Source organism: Mustela lutreola, chromosome 9 (assembly GCF_030435805.1).
Source record: "Mustela lutreola isolate mMusLut2 chromosome 9, mMusLut2.pri, whole genome shotgun sequence".
In the NCBI taxonomy this organism is placed as follows: domain Eukaryota; kingdom Metazoa; phylum Chordata; class Mammalia; order Carnivora; family Mustelidae; genus Mustela; species Mustela lutreola.
The window spans coordinates 44,616,406-44,635,328 of NC_081298.1; the positions used below are offsets into that span (position 1 = coordinate 44,616,406).

The 18,923-nt window shown below is 40.3% G+C and overlaps 1 protein-coding gene across 5 annotated transcripts in view; it reads left to right on the forward strand.

Annotated features, from left to right (window-relative positions):
• The window catches only part of CFAP61 (cilia and flagella associated protein 61), a 296,197-nt gene that overhangs the window by 51,852 nt on the left and 225,422 nt on the right, over positions 1 to 18,923 (forward strand). For 4 of the 5 annotated variants that reach the window (XM_059134156.1, XM_059134153.1, XM_059134154.1 and 1 more), the window contains one exon: positions 7,452 to 7,611. In XM_059134156.1, coding sequence (XP_058990139.1) covers positions 7,452 to 7,611 — 160 coding nt within the window. Of the gene's footprint in view, positions 1 to 7,048; positions 7,150 to 7,451; positions 7,612 to 18,923 lie in introns of all 5 variants that reach the window. The other variant, XM_059134157.1, reaches the window with a different exon arrangement.

Sequence of the window (18,923 nt, forward strand, 5' to 3'; positions counted from 1 at the left end):
CTCAGTTTCTTCTCTATCATTAAGAGTATCATATGGTTTGTTTCCTTCTCTCCTTTTTTTAATTTTTTCCCTGTCCCATATATTTAGCTGTAGAACTGCATTTTCAACATCCCATAAGTTTTGGTATTTTGTCTTTCCATTAATGTTTGTTTGAAGATATTTTTTTAATTTCCTTTTTTATTTCTTCTTTGGAACTTTTTTTTTTATACTTTCCACATATTTGTGAATTGTCCAGGTTCCCTACTGTTACTGATTTTTTGTTTTAGAACATATAAAAGATACTTGGTATGATTCCAGTCTTCTTAAATTTGCTAAGACTTTTTTTATTTTATTTTATTTATTTATCAGAGAGAGAGAGGGGGAGAGAGCGAGCACAGGCAGACAGAATGGCAGGGGGAGAAGCAGGCTTCCCGCTGAACAAGGAGCCTGATGTGGGACTCGATCCCAGCACGCTGGGATCATGACCTGAGCCGAAGGCAGCTGCTTAACCAACTGAGCCACCCAGGCGTCCCATGCTAAGACTTGTTTTGTGGCCTAATATATGATCTATCCTGGAGATTGTTCTGTGTATGCTGGCGAAGAATGTGTAGTCTGCTGCCATTGGATGGCATGTTCTATGTGTGTCTGTTAGGTCCATTGGTCTAAATTACTGTTCAAGCCCAAGATTTCCTTGTAGATTTTCTGCTTTGGATGTTCTATCCATTGTTGAAAGTGGGTTGAAGTCCCTTACTATTATTGTATTATCTATTTCTCCCTTCATATCTTTTAGTATTTGCTTGTTATATTTAGGTGGTCTGAGATTGAGTCTATATATATTTATGATTATTATATATTCTTGACAAATTGACCCATTTATCATTAATATAATGACCTTCTTTGTCTCTTGTTTCTATTTTTGGCTTAAAGTCTTTTTTGGCTTCCACTTGCATGGAATATCTTTTTCCTTCTCTTCACTTTGAGCCTATGTGTTTCCTTAAACCTAAAGTGAGTCTCTTTTAGGCAGCAAATAGCTGGGTCTTTGTTTTCCTTTCTTTTTTTTTTTTCTTTTCTTTTCCTTTCCTTTTCTTTCTTTTCTTTTCTTTCTTTTTTCCTGAGAGAGAGAGAACATGAGTGGTGGGGGAGGGGCAGAGAGAGAGAGAGAATCCCAAGCAGGCCCCATGCCTAGCATGGAGCCCAACATGGGGCTTGATCTCACAACCCTGAGATCATGACCTGAGCCAAGGTCAAGAGTCAGTCACTTAACTGACTGAGAAGACGCCCCTGTCATCTTGAATTCTTTATCTGGTAACTTAAAAGTCTCAATGTCTTTGGGTTTGGTTACCAGGAAATTATGGCATTCTTTTGATTTTCTCATGTTTCTAGGAGTTCTTCATTACTGTCTTCACATTTGAAGTAGCAGCTACCTCCTCCAGTCTTTACTTTATTCAGAGGAGATATATCTTTGTCAGCCCTGCTAGAGATCCTGAAGAGTTCTCAGACATTCCATGGATAAATTGGCTCCACTTTTCTTGCTTCCTCTTGTGGCAGACTTTTTAAGCTCATATGCATTTTCTGACTCTTACAAAACACCAGGCCAAGTGCTGACAGCCTCTTTTATTTCCCCAGAGATAGCTGCTCAAGTTTGTATTCTCTCTCTGGTCACAGACTGATTTTCTGCAGTCCTCACTAACCATCTGCTAAAGCCTGCTTGTGGTGCTGTTGGGAGTGTGCATAGGAGCTGGCCACAGGGTGGGATGATGTGTGGGTAAGGCACACAGGTTGCTGGGAGTTCTTGTGGGCCAGTTGAGGGGTTTCATGGGCAAGATATTCCTAGCCATTTGTGGACAGGCTTCTGATGCAATCCACAATGCAGTTAGGAACCAGGTCCCTTTATTGCCCTCCAAGAGTACTATTTGCTGCTCTCCCTAGCCTCTTTCTGCACCCCTTGTCATAGAGCTCCCAATTAAGTACTCTCATTGAAGTAAAAGAGAAATGGGCCTCTTTGGAAGAATCCCACACAGCTGTGGTAGCTAGGTGCTCACTCACACTCACACACTCTCCCTTTTTCCCATTGGATAAATCATGGGCCAAGAAAGATCTTTTTTGCCCCTAAGCTGTGCCTCCCTGGGGATGTGTGAGACGGGTAAAGCCAGACTGTTCCTCTTATTCATTTCAGTGAATCCAAACTCATAATTTTTGCTCCGGTGGAGTCTTGGAACTTCTCTGGAAACTATACTTTTTACAAAGACTCTTTCCTCTGCAAATGACTATCTAAGTCTATATTCTCCAAGGGCCTCTGTACCATGGCCAAGACAGGCTAGAGCCAGTTCATAGTCAAGATCGAAGTGTGTCTGCCTATTTCCTCACGCTCAGTGGTCAAAACTCTTCCAGATCCCTTGGTGTATGGTGCTGCATGCCACAGCTCCTGCAGAGGCTCTTTTGTTCATGGCTGGATGCCAGATGTTTACTGTTGAGCTCGGGGACAACAACGATGGACATCTTTATGCCATCATGACGCTGATGTCACTCTGAAGGATGCTTTTAATACTTTCATTTTAAGGTGCCCGTTTCAACCCATATCACTTATGTTAGTGTTATAAAAAACAGCTGCAGTGATTACCTCCACGTATTTTCCTTTCCAGTCACATGTTACACATTTTCAGTGTATGTAACATCAGAGGAAAGTTGCAGGCTGAAAATTGTGATTCCAACTCTGCAAGGATCCTTTGGTGTTTCTAAAGAGGTAAATGGAGTCCGGCCCAATTTATGAGAGGCCATGTTACCTCATATATCAGACGCTTCCCATTCTGTGCAGAAGCGACCATGGACTCTGGACCTTGATCTTTAAATGGAAGGGCAGAAGGGGGCCACCCTTAACAGGAAGGAAGCCAGTCCAGGACATGGGAGCACATCTCCAGTTTCTACTGAACTATATCTGGTGTCTTTTTTTTGTTGTTGTTGTTTTGGGTTTTTTGCTTTTTTTTAATCTGGTGTCTTAAGCCTTTTTGAGTACAAGATCAGTACTGTCACTCCCCTCCCACCTGCCTCCTGAACCCTTCTCCCAACCACTGGACTTGCCTTGGCTAGCCCTGTAAGCAGTGGTGTGCAGGAACTAGCTCATTCTGCCTCACAGAATGTTCAATCCTCAGGAACCTTGCAAGCTGGTTGTTAAACAGCCTTGGGTTAAAAATTAAATTATATAAACTTGCAGCACAGCCATACTAAAAAACAAAGTTAATACTCAACATTCATCACTTCCTAATTATTTTATTATTATCTTTGCCCTTGAGATTATTTATGTCTATCGTCTACTATATAATAGTGGCTACTGGGCATCCCTTCCCAACTCCCTGTTCAGTAACATCACTTTGGTAGCTTAAAATTGGCCACAATGGGAATATTTACACCACAGAGATTGGCAAATTACTAAATCAGGGCTTTCCCCGCAGTTGCTGATGAAGCATTTACGGGCAACACACCGTGCTTACAGGTGACTGACGCTGACCAGAGATCACAGAACAGAGTGCGTCAAATCTGTCTCTTCCCACACTGGCCCCTGGTAGTTACAGGCCATCCGCATAGAATGCCTGGGACCTTTGCCTGTGCCAAGTAGGAAACTCTTGACTAGTTAAAGGTTTTTAACTGTGCAGACTTTCTTTGGCTTGATAGCTACTTGGGAGGAGTTTTGAGTTATCACTGTGCTGCCGAAATTACTTCTCATAACTTTATCCTGGCTTACCTTGACGTCTGGTGTTTACTCCAAACTGAGATTTTGGGGAAGGGTGGTTGGAGGCCAAGGGTGGCTCCTAGAGACAGATGGGCAGAGCGTCTGCTCTGGCATCATCCACAGCATGGGCAGCAGTGGTCCGAATAGACACACTGACCTGCGGGTGGGCAGAGCCTGCCAACTCAGCCCTGCCAATGGCATGAAGCAGAGGGGATCAAAGCTGGCAGTGGTCACAATAAAGGCCCCCTCATTGTTGAGTATGGTCAACCAAAAGGGGTGAGTGACTATAGGGCTTTTTAGAAGGAAGCGCAAATGATACAGGGCACACATGTCTCTCGATGGACCTGTGTGTGACAATACGGCCACGCATGTAGGGATTTCTAGCAACCAGAGCTTAATGTATCCTAATATATATCCTCATAGGAAGAAGAAAAACAAAAAGCAAAACTTTCAGTTTTGCTCTCTTAGTCGAAGAGAACAGAAGACACCTTTGTGGTGGATAGTTAGCTCTGTCAGACAACAGTCAACAATCGATGCCTTTTGATTATTCAAGTAAAGAAGGTTTGCTGACTCTGTTTTTCCAGAAAACACACACATACACAAAGATGAATTTGAATACTCCCACAAATTCATATTTCAGAATGGTGGTTCTCAACTCTGAATAGTTATTTGAAAGAAACTCAAAGGAAAAAGGAGACATTTCCACAATATGTCCTTGCTCTGTTGCAGTTCATAATTGTGAACTTTTGTGAATTGTCACAACCCAGGATGAATGATGGGAATATAACAGGTTGTAGGATTGGAGAGCGTTGCATCTTTGTTCCTAATGGCAAAACATGTTTTTTCTCATTTTCATCAGAATGTGTGATCCATGCCATTTGAAATCAAATTCCAAACACAATGAGCCATTAGTGTAATAGCTCATTACTAACAGGGGTCTTATAAATAATACATTCTTACCATGCACATGCAGCTTGCCGTGAAGCCAGCAAAAGGTATTTCGGGCCATCAAAGTTTCGTTGCGCCAGCGTGGCTGTAGATTAGAAGGACATCTCCATGTGAACCAAGATGGTTGCCAATTTTCCCTGCCGAGAGTGAGGCTGGCCGTCTCTTTCTGCACATATGGTAGATGGATTGGTTAATCAGCGTCTGCTGAGTCTTGGGCCTAAAATTACAGAGAAGCCAGACAACTGTGGCTACGCAGCCTTTGTTCATGAGTGCAAACAAGACAAACAATCACTTGTTATTTGGGAAAAAAATTAAAATGTTTATTTTGGACTTTTATTAAAGTGTCAATGGCTTTATAAAACAGCTGTGTAAATCCTACCTTGTACAGCCAGTATCATTGTGGGGGTGGGGAGCCGGGGCTCTAAAGAAAAGGGTATGCATGGAAAAATCAATTTTTAAGAATTCCTCTTGTATTCCAGTATTAGGGAGAAAACAAAGGGAGTCTCACAGCTATTTTTCAAACCTATGTTTGAAAACAAATGACTTTCAACTACAAGACACATTTGAGAACAAATACTTTAATGCCTAATTTTTCTATGTGTCATGTAAAAAAACTAAGTATTGTTGCAGCTTAATTTTGTGCTTCAGCAGGTTAAAATATTAACTGTTTCCTCTGACTGTCATTTATGGGATGATGCTGCATTCTTGGGGTTAGGGAATGCCTATGATGAGTTCTTCTGCTTTCTGTACAGAATGGTCGTCTCAAGAAATGCAGCCTGAATACTTGAAGAGTAGAACCTAGTAATGCTGGTTTCTAACAGGAGCTGTCAGTCAAATCAATCAACCAGAATCTGCTTAAAACCCCTGTTATAATTCACAGGAGGAGTTATTTATGCACAATTTAGTTTGCTCTCTTCTAATTTTAGTGAAATATAATTGTATCACATTGCATAAATTTAAGGTTTACAACATAGCAACTTGATATATATATGGATGATATGCATATACATATGTATGTTATATGATATATATAAAAGTAATTATATTGCACAATAATTACTATAGGGAGATTAGTTACCTAAAAAACTAGGCATTCTTTGCTGCTCCCTTTTAAAATTTTAAATGCTTTCCTTGCAGGGAAGAATGACATACAGAATTATTGAAGGGACATCATAAAGAATTTCAGTCACAGATATTTGTCAGTGTGGACTATGATAGAGTTAAATTTTGTTGCTTTGTTCCTACCAATAATAGTTGTAGATCTGCTAATTACTCGTTACAAGATAATTTGTTTTCTCAACTTCTGACATTTCTGACACCAAATGTGTAGGGTTTTGCTTACACCGACCAAATTTTCAGCTCCCTAGAAACCAACTGGGTGTCCTGCAGTTCAGTGCTGTCGCTCCCTGGAGGTAGTGTGGACCTCTCAGGGTAAGGGCTCAGGCCACTCAAGACTGCCCCCATTTCAGGTGCCAGTCATAAGTCTCAGGGGGTCACCTGTACTCCTAATTGAATGGCTATGAATCAGAGGTTCCCACAGCCCCCTCCTTTGGGGTCAATACTTTGTTAGAATGGTTCACAAAACTCAGGCAAGCACTTGACTTACTGTTGCCGGTTTATTATAAAGAATACAACTCAGGAACAGCTACGTGGAAGGGATGCTTATAGCAAGGTACAGGGGAAAGGGCCCTGAACTTCCATGTCCTCTCTGGGCATGTTTCCTCCCAGCATCTCCATGTGTTCGCCAACCCAGAAACTCCTGATTTCTCTTGTTGAGGGGTTTTTATGGTGGTTCCATTAATGATTCATTGTATCATTGGCCATTGGTGATTGAAGTCAATCTCAAACCCCTCCCCCCTCTCCAGAGGTCAGGGGGAGGTGCTGAAAGATCCAACCCTCTAATTAATCACACGTTTGGTTTCCCTGACAATCAGCTCCCATTCTCCAGGAGTCACCTCATTAGCATAAACATAGGTATTACCAAAAGGAGCTTATTAGGAAAAACAAAAGATGTTCCTTTTGGGAAATTACAAGTGTTTTAGGGGCTTTGTGCCAGAAACCAAGGATGAAGACCAAACATGTATTTCTTATTGTATCACTCTGTCCCACGTGTCTTCCTCCCTGTGTATCCTTCATCAGAGACCTAAAATCATGGGACTGTTGTAAGAGGTTCAGAGCCAGGTATCTCTTCCGATCCTAAGAGGTGATGTATTTGTAAATCATACCCACATGGTGAACCAGTGTTGCGAGTTTACTTCGCTCAGACATCCCCACCAAACCTCTTTGCTCACATCTTTTCCCCATAAGACCATCCAATCAAATAAATGAATGAATTCAAGAAAATCAAAGTTCCATTCTGAAAGAGTAGGTGACCATGAACATCTCTGAATCCAGGGTCAGTTGGATGGAATCATGGCTGGTTTTACCAAGACTGTGCATGCTAGAGGGGAAGAAAGTGGACAAGAAGGATGGGCTCGCCGTGGGATAATCAAAAGGTATGGGGCAGGTCTGGGCAAAGAGAGCACATGTTCTTTCCCTCCAGAACTCTAGCAACTTCTTCAAGTTACGTATCCACTTCTAGGATTGTTCACAGAGGTCATTCACTGGACATTTTTGGAGCATGTTATATGTGTGTTATATGTGCTATGCATAGTGCTGGACACTAGAGCTTCTCCCTTAAATATCTCAAGGTGCCTGCCAAGCTACCAACCGCCTACATGCTGTAGGCTCCTGGAGGTGTTGTGATGAGAATTCATTTGGAGTCTGATAGAGTAATGAAATGTTTTGGGTGTTTCAGGTGGAAGGTGTAGCTGTTGGGTTCATGAGTGTGTGCTCAAGAGTGAACATGCAACTCCTGCATGAATGCTTTGACCTGGGGCCCTTCCACGGACTCTGTACCCCACACCCTGATGATGTTCTGCAGCCACCGGAAGAGCAGAGCGTTAAAGGAAATCAAGGTACAGTGGCTATCACAGGAACACATCAGCAGTTATATCCATACCTTCTACACCATTGTGCGTTTTGAAGAGTGGGAGAACTAGATGGCTTATTTTATGTCTCCTTCTCCAATTCCCTTGAAGGTATAGTTTCCATGGTTAATCCTATCAGGTGCTCTCATCTGTGAGCACAGAGGGCCAAAAGCACACAGGTGTAGACTGAGATGATGGCTCTACAGCTTAAGGTTCCCTAAATTCGGAATTCCTGCCTCAGAACAGTCATTGTGAATAATCGATAGTATTTTGGCATTTTTACACACACACACACATCAAAATAGAATGTTTTTTTTTCAGGTCAATAATTTGAGAAGTTTTGTATGGTTTTAAGTTTCAATCCCACCAATTAATGCTTTTGTGTTTGTGTCTTTGACAAATTATATAGTACAAGTCTACTGCAAGTATAGTCATTTTAAACTTGCTTTAAATTATTTCTAGCCATATGAAATAATAAAAAAAATTAGGTAATCTCAGACTTTGGTGTTTTGATGAGATCTTCCTACACAATGGATATCTTTCCAGGTAAAGTGTTTCCATCTTAAACCTGGCATATGTTAATTCACTTCTCTAAACCTGGGTTTCTCTCTTTGTAAAATAGGAATAATAATAAAACCTCCTACATAAGGGAGTTGTGAAGTTTCACTGAGATTACTCATGTCAAGGGCTTTACTCTGTGTCTTTTTTTTTTTTTAAACTTTATTTTGAGAGAGAGAGAACATGAGCAAGGGGGAAGGGCAGAGGAAGAAGGAGAAGCAGGCTTGCTACTGAGCAGGGAGCCCAGTGGATGCAGGGCTCAATCCCAGGACCACGGGATCATGCCCGGAGCTAAAGGCAGCGCTTAACCAACTGAGCCACCCAGGCATCCCTTTACTCTGTGTCTTGAGCAGACTTAGTGCTCATTAAATGTTGACCATCATTGTCAGTGATAGTTACTTGTTTGCAATTGGCCTTTCACCTGTTTGAGCTTTCTAAGGTTAAAGTCAAGGCATTTTGAATTGCTCTGCTTTCTCATGTCTGAAGGATGATGTCAAGATTGTTCAAAAATAGGAAGAGGAACACACTAGGCACTGGCAAAGCACTTGTCAGTATAAGCAATGGCAGGTGTCTATCTGGTTGATCTTACCCCCTCAGTGCAAAACCACGTGCATAGATGTACACATCTGAATGTTCACACTTTTTACAGAGAACTTACAGAGCCACAGATGGAGAGGTGTTTCCTTTTTGTACTGATGACCACAGTCTTTCTAAAAGAAAGGTTTGAAGTCATTATTTTTTAAGAGTGAAAGCTGGCTTGCCATGCTTCTCAGTGAAGAGATACTGGAGTGTTCTAAAGAACCTTTCAGGGATGCCTGGGTGGCTCAGTTGGTTAAGCAGCTGCCTTCAGCTCAGGTCATGGTCCCACCATCCTGGGATTTGAGTCCCACGCAGGGCTCCTTGCTCGGCAGGGAGCCTGTTTTTCCCTCTGCCTACCACTCTGCTTGCCTGTGCTCGTGCTCTCTCTCCCTCTCTCTAACAAATAAATACATTTTTTAAAAATCTAAAAAAAAAAAAAGAGCCTTTCAGCATGACACAATCCTGAACCATAAAGTTATCTTTGTCACTTGCGAGTGCATAGATTCTTCTTGAAGGCAGCATTATATAGGTTTTATGGCTCAATTTTTTCATGCATAAAATGGAGATGAAAATAGCATCTAACCCAAAAAGTTGTTGGGAAGACTAACTGTTAGAATCTATGTGATGTGCTCAGCTCAGTGCCAAGCACAGGGTAAGGCCTCAAAAAATTTGTATCTCTGCCTGTGACTATGGTTATAAAAAACAAATTGAAAAGTTAAAGTTCTTTCCAGTGTGTTTCTGAGTATCCCTGAGACTACTATGATGTTCCATACATAGAACGAATGGAAAATTCCAATCTTAGAAACTATATGGGGAAACAAAGTTCAAAATTGAGGCTGAACCCTGGACTTTAAAACACACACTTTACAGCCCAGATATGGGAGCTGAAGGAAGTCCTACCTCTCTCTACCACCTTTAATATTTTTACTTAAAATTCCTTTTCTAGGACAAAATGGGAAGTAAAGGAAATAGGAAAGCTCTTGTTATCTTCTGTGCCTTGTTTATTTTTGAAAATCCAGCTTTTTGTTCACGGATACAAAGATGATTATGAAATTGTCATCAGGGAGCACTATGATAGGCTTCCAAATAACTCAGGGATGGATTCACAAATCATCAACAGCTTATTATATCTAAGAAAAGAGTCATCAACACATTTTGCTGCCATCTTCCTTCAACAACAACAAAGAATGAGACTCCAGAGAAAATTCTAAATGTGCTATTATCTACTGTTCATTGTTTTTCTGATGAAAGTCTCAAGTTAAAAAAAATATAATTTCTCTAAAATATGAACTAAAATTCTTGTTTCAAATGAGCACACATCATTGTGCTTTATACCTTGTATTCTGTTTAGCACTTTCTACTTTTCAAAGGATTGTTGTATATGTTATCTCATTTTGTCATCATAACTTGATACAGGAGACTAGGACAGGTGACATTTTTTCTCTTTTATACCCATCCAAGTTCACGCAAGGTTTTCAAGCTCATCAGGGGTGGACGGACCTGAAGCCCAGCCCTCTCTGCTTGGCAAGGTGACTTTTTATCTTGGATGGCTTTGTAAACTCCAATGGTGTGTCGCCTATATTGGATACTTGATGAGCTTTCTTCACATTTATGTGAAGTTGTGTAATGAGTTACCACTTTAAGGAGTTCTCGGTGGCCCACCCATTTCCTTCAAGCTTTTGAGTACGTGTGCGCATGCGCACACACACCCTCTGGACAACTTCCATGTCCTGGAATCTTCACCTCTGTGTCTATGGGATTTGCCAGAACTGTAGAAGGCCTCTCTGCCCCATGCAAGAGGCAGGCTAGAAGGGCCAGGAAATTAACACTCCATGACCAGCCTCTGCTTCCCTGGCTTATGTCCTTGTCCCCCTATGCCTCTTTCTCAGTCAACTCCCAAATAAATAGTTGTACTTGAGTCCTTGACTCAAGATCTACTCAAGACTAGACACTGCCTGTCTAGTCTTTTCCCATCAGCTGTGACAACATTTATTTTTACACACCTGTCAGGAGTTCAGGTATAAATACCCCAACTCCCTCACTTCTTAGGTGGGATAACTCTTTGACATTAGTTTTGTACTGTCTTCCAGAGTCCCTCCTTCCCTCTATGGGATTGGGTTCCAGCTATTCCAGTGGTAATCTCTGTAATGACACATTGCTTACTAGCTGTCTTTTCTTCCCTTTCTCTCTTCCTCACCCTCCTACTGATCCTTCCTGGAATCACCTCCCAAATAAACCACTTGTTCTCAGATCCTTGGCTCAAGGTCTACACTTTCCCCACCAACTGTGAAACTTGCAATATCACACCAATCTCAACCCTTCTGAGCAGATGAATGTCAAGGCTCAACACTCTTAAGCCAATACAGTGGCCTCCCTCTTTAGCTACTTACCCACATTCTAATCAGCCTACTATTTGTTATTTCAGCCATATCACAAGTTTTCATTGGATTTGAAAAATTTAACCCTGCACCTTCAATTTACATTTTACTTCCATTTTTCAGCCACTCATTTTGCATATATAACCTTTTGCACACACTCACAAACTTTAGTTTTTAATCTACTAAACCTTGGGACTAAATTGGGACCAACAGAAACAAAGTCTAGTAAAAGTTTATTTACTTATTTTTTTGTGTGTAGTGAAAAGCCTAGATTAGAAGTAGCAGTTCCTCCCAATTTGCGAAGAATTCGTTAAGAAAGAGTCATAGATGTTTAGGAAAGATTTTCTTGTTCTGTGGGAGATTGTACTAAATGATATTTAAGATCCCCTAAGATGCTATGACTCTGTGAAAACTCAGTAAACATACATTAGGATATTGCATATGCCTGGTAGTTTATGTGTATTTTCTTCCAATAACAATAAAATGGCTCAAAACGGTATTATTTTTCCAGTTGGCCCCACTGCTGGCCCTGCCCAATGTTTGAAAATCACGCTGTGTCTTTTATCTGCTGCATCATCACAGCAAAGACTTTGGAATCAGAATCGAGCTGGCAAATTTCTTGGTAGTGCATAAGGCAAAATAGGGCGCAGCCTGCATTTCTGCAGCTGTATTGGCATCGCCACATTTACTGGTTAAAAAAAAAAAAGCCAAGAGCAACTTTTGTTTGTCATGCAGGCTGGAGTGACCCAGGGAGCAGAAGTCTCGGGCTCAGATCTGTGAATGTCATTCTGTACGCAGGGCCCACTGTGCAGAATCTCTGTGGTACTGATGTGCCCTTGACAGGGAGAAACTTGGTTCTATATAACAGAGTTGTGGGCTTTCAAAAGAAGAATCAGTGTAGCTCTCTGTAACCAAAAGACTCAGAAAAGGTGTTGCTTACTGCATATTTAAAAGGCCCTTCAAATGTGATTTTCTTAATGTATCCATATAAAACATAGCAATGCTGCCCTTTAAATTTTAAAATTAAAATTAAATTAAATTTCAATTTCAATTTAAAAAAGTTACTTTTCGTCAGACATGTTTCTTTATGTCTTACTTACATTTCTTTGGACTTCCCTTTTCTTCTTACCTCCAATTCTCTCTGCAGGAGGAAGAAACATCTGAAACCAGTTTCCAGTGCCAGAGTTAAAAAACAATAGCTAAATCAAACCTTATTGTGTTTCAAATTGCCTTTTAGCTTTTCTTCCTAAGGTTCCATTTTATATGCCTGGGTTGCCTTCTGTTTCACTTTATTTATTTATTTATTGACATGGGTACCAAATATGGATGAAACACTTGTGTTTAGAGCATAGCAGTATTTTGCCAAAATATTTGCATTATATCTCTCAGAACACTATTTTAACACCCAGTACATTCTGTAGTTATTAAGTGACCCACTTAATTCGCTGGGGCTGCCCTAACAAAATACCAGCTTAAAGAATAGAAATTAATTCTCTCACAGTTCCAGAGGCTTAAAGTCCAAGATCAAGGTGTAGGTGAGATCAGTTTCTCCTGAGGCCTCTCCTCTTGGCTTGTCAATGCTGTGTCTTTTCCCCATGTCTCTCACATGATCTTCTCTTTTTCCCTGTTTGTATCCCAGTAATATTGGAGGAGGCCCACTCATATGACCTCATTTTACTTGAATTACCTTTTTAAAGACACTATCTCCTGGGTTGCCTGGGTGGCTCAGTGGGTTAAGCCTCAGCCTTCCGCACAGGTCATGATCTCAGGGTCCTGGGATCGAGCCTCGCATTGGACTCTCTGCTCAGTGGGGAGCCTGCTCTCTGCCTGCCTCTCTGCCTACTTGTAATCTCTGTCAAATAAATAAATGAAATCATCGAAGACACTATCTCCAAATATAGTCACTTTTTGAGGTGCTGGGGGTGAGGACTTCAATATATGAATTTTGTGGGGACACAATTCAGCCATAACACTTAGGGTCGTGTGTTAACCATATCCTGGAGCCCTGTGGACAAGACTACAAGGTCATGGTAGTTATGCAGATAGTGGCAAGAAAGTCCGCTCTACATGATGCTCATACAAAGCCTGAGACACCAACTCATATCTATCACACTCAGAATGTTGTCTTTTTGTAGCCACTAAATTTGTTTTTGGTATATGAAGGTAACAAAATTGCATTCTTTCAAAGCTTTAGCCACTCTTGCCAACTTTGCTATTCTAGACTTAACTGTGTGAGTTCTGATGCTTTGCTAGAAATTGTTGATAAAACAATTATATAATACCAGACCCATGCCCAGCTTGTGTGATTATCTCCAGGGTTGACAGCATGAACTCTTAAAGTGGTTTTTAAGGTGGAGCCTTTGGACTGGTAACCTACCAGGAAGATGATGCAGACTTGAAACCCAGTTTTGTTGTCAGGGACACTGTCTCAAAAGTCTTGGTGAGCCTTTTAATATCAGTTGATTCTTCAACAACATGGTGGTTAGAATCTCTGTGTGCCCTCTCCCCACCCCAATCCCCCAACCCCCCGGGAAAGCTTTTGACTCTCCAGAAACTTAGCTACTAATTAAGACTACTGTTGACCAGAAGTCTTCCAGATAACATAAATAGTCAATTAATACATATTTTCATGTTGTGTATATTATCTACTATATTCGTACAGTGATGTAAGCTAGAGAAAAGAAAGTAGTATTAAAATTGTAAGGAAGAGACAATATATTTACAGCACTGTACCGTATTTATATACATATTAAAAAAATATGTGTGTGCCTGGACCCACACAGTTCACACCCCTGTTCAAGGATCAGCTGTATTTAACAAAATCTCTTGCTGATTTTTCCATCTTAATTCAAGTACTGATTTCTGCGTCCTTTCGAATGCTTTTGAAAAGAGCAGCAACAAATGATGGCACCCAGGTAAGAATGTTATTTTGCAGAGAGCAAGGTGACTGGGGACCATATTCATAGTCTACTGCTCAACACTAGGAAGGACTTGTGTTATGACTGGCGTGCTTGCTACCAGTCATTTCACCATGGTGGAAATACAAACACATTTTTATATAGGGCCCCGAGGTCTTTGAAAGAAAAGTGTCTTTATTTATGTTCGTTATGATCATTATGTGCTGGGATTATTTTCTCAGTAGGTGATGTCTGTTTTGCCCATTTTTATGATGCAGGGGAGAAGGCATTTAATGAATTTCGAGAGTGTATTTGCCTGTAAAACACATCTCTCTTAGTATATTCACATGTAAATAGCCCTTTCATTTGTTCTCTTTGGTGACCTTTCTTCTTTGGGGGGTAGATCACAGTTTGTTGTTGTTTGCCATTTCCAAATGGGAGGATGAATGATAATAATGAAAGATTATGCAAAAAATCCACGTTTAAAATAATGTTGATATGCCACTTGTGTTGCAGGATAATTATAGTAATTTGGCTATTACTCTATATGGAGTCAGGAGTTAGTTGCTAGAAAACACGGTGATAGGGGTGATTCAGGGGGATTTTCATCCCAACAGGCTGTTTGATCCTGCTGACTTTTCTCTTGAAAATCAATTGCTTGTGGTGAATACTCTGAATTCCCCCTTGATTAAATCGGCTGCCGGTGGGCTGCACCCATTTGCACCGGGGTCAGTGTGAGCTCTGTGTCTGTTTACACAGGGTTTTTGACAACTCTTAAAGTATCATGGACCAAATTTAATCTAAGCAAAGCAGCTAAGGAAGCAATTACTAAAAATCACAGTCTTTGCAGATGACAACAAACAAAGGAAAATGTACTAATTCTAAGCCCAACATGAAGCCAGTTATTTTGCTACTGGGTTGCAAACCCCTTCTCTACTGCATGTTGCTCTGGCTTTTGGGGTTTTCAGTCTTCAAGGAATGCATAACTAGCTCAGTGGAAGACCTGGGACAGTCACCTTGGAAGCTGGCTCTGACTTGAGGTTTGTTTTTGACAACGTTCTCTTTTCCCCTCCAAGTTATGAATATATTCAGATTTTCTATTTTTTTTTTTTTTGAATCAGCTTTAGGAGATTAGATTTGTCTAGGAAAGCATCACTTCATATAAGAAGATTTAAAAATTATTAAAGTTATGTGTGTGTGTGTTTATCTCCAGTGTGTATGTACATGTGATGTAGGAAAGACCTTAGGGTTTGAAGCCCATGGCCAAGAAAGAATTCTTGAGACGTCTTTGATGCAAAAAGGTAATTTAATTAAAGCACGAGGACAGGACCCGTGAGTAGAAAGAGCTGCAGTGGGGTCATGAGGGGTGGAGGTTATATACCTACAAGTTGGGAGGGGGTTTAGAGATAGTGAAAGTCCCTAAGGAATTTTGGAAAACAAGCTCTTAGGACCTTGAGGGGATTTAGCTATTGTTGGGAAAAGGTCATTTATTACTGTCTAATAAAACCTTGATCATGAGACCTTAATCATTAAGACCTTAATCATAAGATGTATATCGGTGGGCCATATGCTTGGGGGATGATTGCCAACATGTATCTGGTGGGGGGGTTAGAGATAAACAAAATTTCTAAAGGAACTTTTATATGCTTAAGTAGACTTACAGGATCCTGGGGGAAGAGAGGCTCAGGCTAAGATTGCCTTTGCCCTTAGCAAAGCATTAACACCAAGGCAGTTGAGTTGCTGGAGGAATGTCCGTCTGCCTGTTTCAAGGACTTGTCAGTGGGCTCTAAGTAGTAAAGAAATTTAATAATTTTTTCTTCTGCCTTTGTTTCCCACATCGCAGACATATATATATGTATGTTTGCCAGACATATATATGTACACATGCATACTATTAAAAATTATTAAATAAAAGTTTATTTAACACTTCATGAAGTGGATTATATTTTTTTGGAGAACTATAATATGGGGCAGTAGCTTTTACAGAATAAAGAATAAAGAACAAGGAAGAAGAAAAACAAAATATATCTGATGGGCTGGGATGGACCACATAGCCTTGTTTGGGGTAAGAAAACCCAGAGTTGGTTTGGCTTTTGGGGATTGACTGACTGGATATACTTCCTTTTTGGTCAAGTGGAACACTTTAGGGACAAGAAGATTATATAAGTGTCAGTTTGCTGATGGGGCACCCCAGTAGTGTAAATATATGTGTGTGTGTGTGTGTATACATACACAATATTTTACATTATATATAATTATTATAATTATTAAGTTATAAATAACATATTTATATTTACTTGGTTTTCAGTTTCTATTTATATATGTCTAACTCCATGTGGAAAAAGACTTCTGATTTCAATCTTGAAATAGTTTAAAGAGAAACATAAATCACAAAGCAAACTATGAAAAAAAATTTATCATAGGCATGAGAAAATATTCAGCTTTCCTAAAACTGAAATGCACATAAAAACCAGAGATCTTTTTCTCCCACTTTTTTGCATACTAAGTTATAAGTATGTATTATAATTAAGATACTTCCTCCGGAGCAAGGAGCTTATCAACTAGTACTTCAGATTTCTGACAGATAGAAAGGTTGGCTGATAGAATACTCTGGAATACAGGGTAGAAATGGTTTCTGGGGGCACCTGGGTGGCTCAGTGGGTTATTCGACTCAGGTCATGATCTCAGGGTCCTGGGATCAAGTCCCACAGGGACTCGATGGGGAGCCTCAGTGGGGAGCCTGCTTCCTCCTCTCTCTCTGCCTGCTTTTCTGCCTACTTGTGATCTCTTTCCATCTCTCTCTCTGTCAAATAAATAAATAAAATCTTAAAAAAAAAAAAAAAGAAGAAATAGTTTCTGTTCTTTGACTTCAGCTATAGCAAGTCTGAGGAAAGACTCCTCAGTCTGTAAAGAGATACACATTCTGATTAAGCTAAATGTGTATTTAGCTTAATCAGAATACTAAAAATGGATAAACAAATATCCAAATAAATAAGCAAATAAGTTTGTAAAACCCCAATTCTCCCACAGGAGAGGGATGGCTAAACTTGTGGGTAGCCACAGGAAGGCTGTACAGTAGCCTTTTAAAAGGTTACAAAGAGTGAAGGGAAATGATATAATCTCATGTGAAAAAAATCAATGCAAAACGAATTGAAATCTGAATAAAACTGCCTAAGAACCACATGCTATGAAGAGCCCTGGGAGAGAATGAATTAAAATGACAAAATTAACTGAGTCACAGAAATAAGACAAGGGCAATGCTTTTATTTCCTCCATTTTTTAAAATGTGAAAACAATCTTAAATTTACATAAAAGTTGCCCATACTTTTTCTTCTAAACCATCTGAAAATAAGATGCTGACATCCTGCTTAGTCAGTTGTGAATACTTCAGTGTGTGTTTCCTACAGAGGGACAGTCTCCTTTACAGCCCCAAACATCCATCAAGATCAAAGAATTAACTTGAACATGTTACTCCCAACTAATCCACAGTCCACAAACCTTATTCAAGTTCCCACATTTGTCCCAGTAATGTCATCCTTCTTGGCAGAAAGATCCAGTCCAGAATGACAAACTACCCTGAGTTATCTGTTGTCTTTCATTTTGGAACTGTTCCTCTGAGTTGCTTCTAATATGATGCGCTAAATACTTTTGAAGATGAATAGGCCCCTGCTTCTGTAGATTGTACTTGAATCTGTGTGTGTCTGCTGTCCCGATGAGATTCAAGTTGTGCACACCTGGGAAGGCTATCACAGAAGCAACTGGGTTCTCACTGCGCCATATCTGGTATTACAGACTTTTGGTCTGTCCCATTACTAATGGTGTGTGGTCGCTTTGATCATTTGATTGAAGTGGCTCTTGTAGGTGAAGAATTAAGATTGTTTTAGCTTTTTCTAGCTGGTACAGAGACCTATAATAATTTCGCCATTCCTGATCTCTATATTGATTCTGCCCTAATTCACATTTGGAATTAGCAGCTTTTGCTGATGCTATTTTAGCCCTCTCATGGAATTTCAGCTTTGCTCTGCCCAGCATCAGCACAGGCACTTGCTGCTGCCGCAGATGTCTCCTGGGGTAGGTAATGATCTCGGTGTCCCAGTGAGTCAGTCCCTGTGTGAAGCATCTGTGTCTAGCCTCCAATACTGGCTGCTGTGTGGTCCATTGACTCTGCTTGTAGCCAAAATAGGCTTCACCCTAGCGGGCACTACTGTCTCCTCTAACTAGGGACAGTGAGGACATTGATAAATTTCTAGGAGCGTCATATAATCCCAGAAATATTTACGTTAATAACATTTACCCACACAAATATAACCTAAGGAAAGTTAGACATCTCTTCTTATTTAACAGCACTTTTTATTATTATCCTATTCAATGTATCTAATTTTTGATATCTCTCACTTTGCAAGGAAAAGAACAAGTCCCTTGAGATTTTCCAGGAACCCTCTGGGAAGTCAGTTAAGGATCAAGATTTTACTTAGGATTCAATTTTGGGAAGTCATAATGCCAAAAGTTGTCAAATATCTTAAAAGGTTTGAACTCCTGATGTTATAGGATTACAGGTTGCTGTGAAAAAGTACTGAATTACTGGGATACCTTGGGTCAGTTGGTTAAGTGTTGGCATTGTGCTCAAGTCCTGATCCCAAGGTCTTGGGAGTGAGCCCTAAGTCAGACTCCCTCCTCAGTGGGAAATCTGTTTCTCCCTCTCCCTGCAACCTCTGGTGTGTGCTCTCTCTCAAATAAATAAGATCTTTAAAAAATACTTAATTACCTATTTAAGCAAAGTAACTACAAATAACTCAGAAGTAACTACAGGAGATAACATAGTTACAACAAACAAACAAACTTGCCTTAAGACATTTTAAAACCCGTTTATCCATGGGGCACCTGGCTG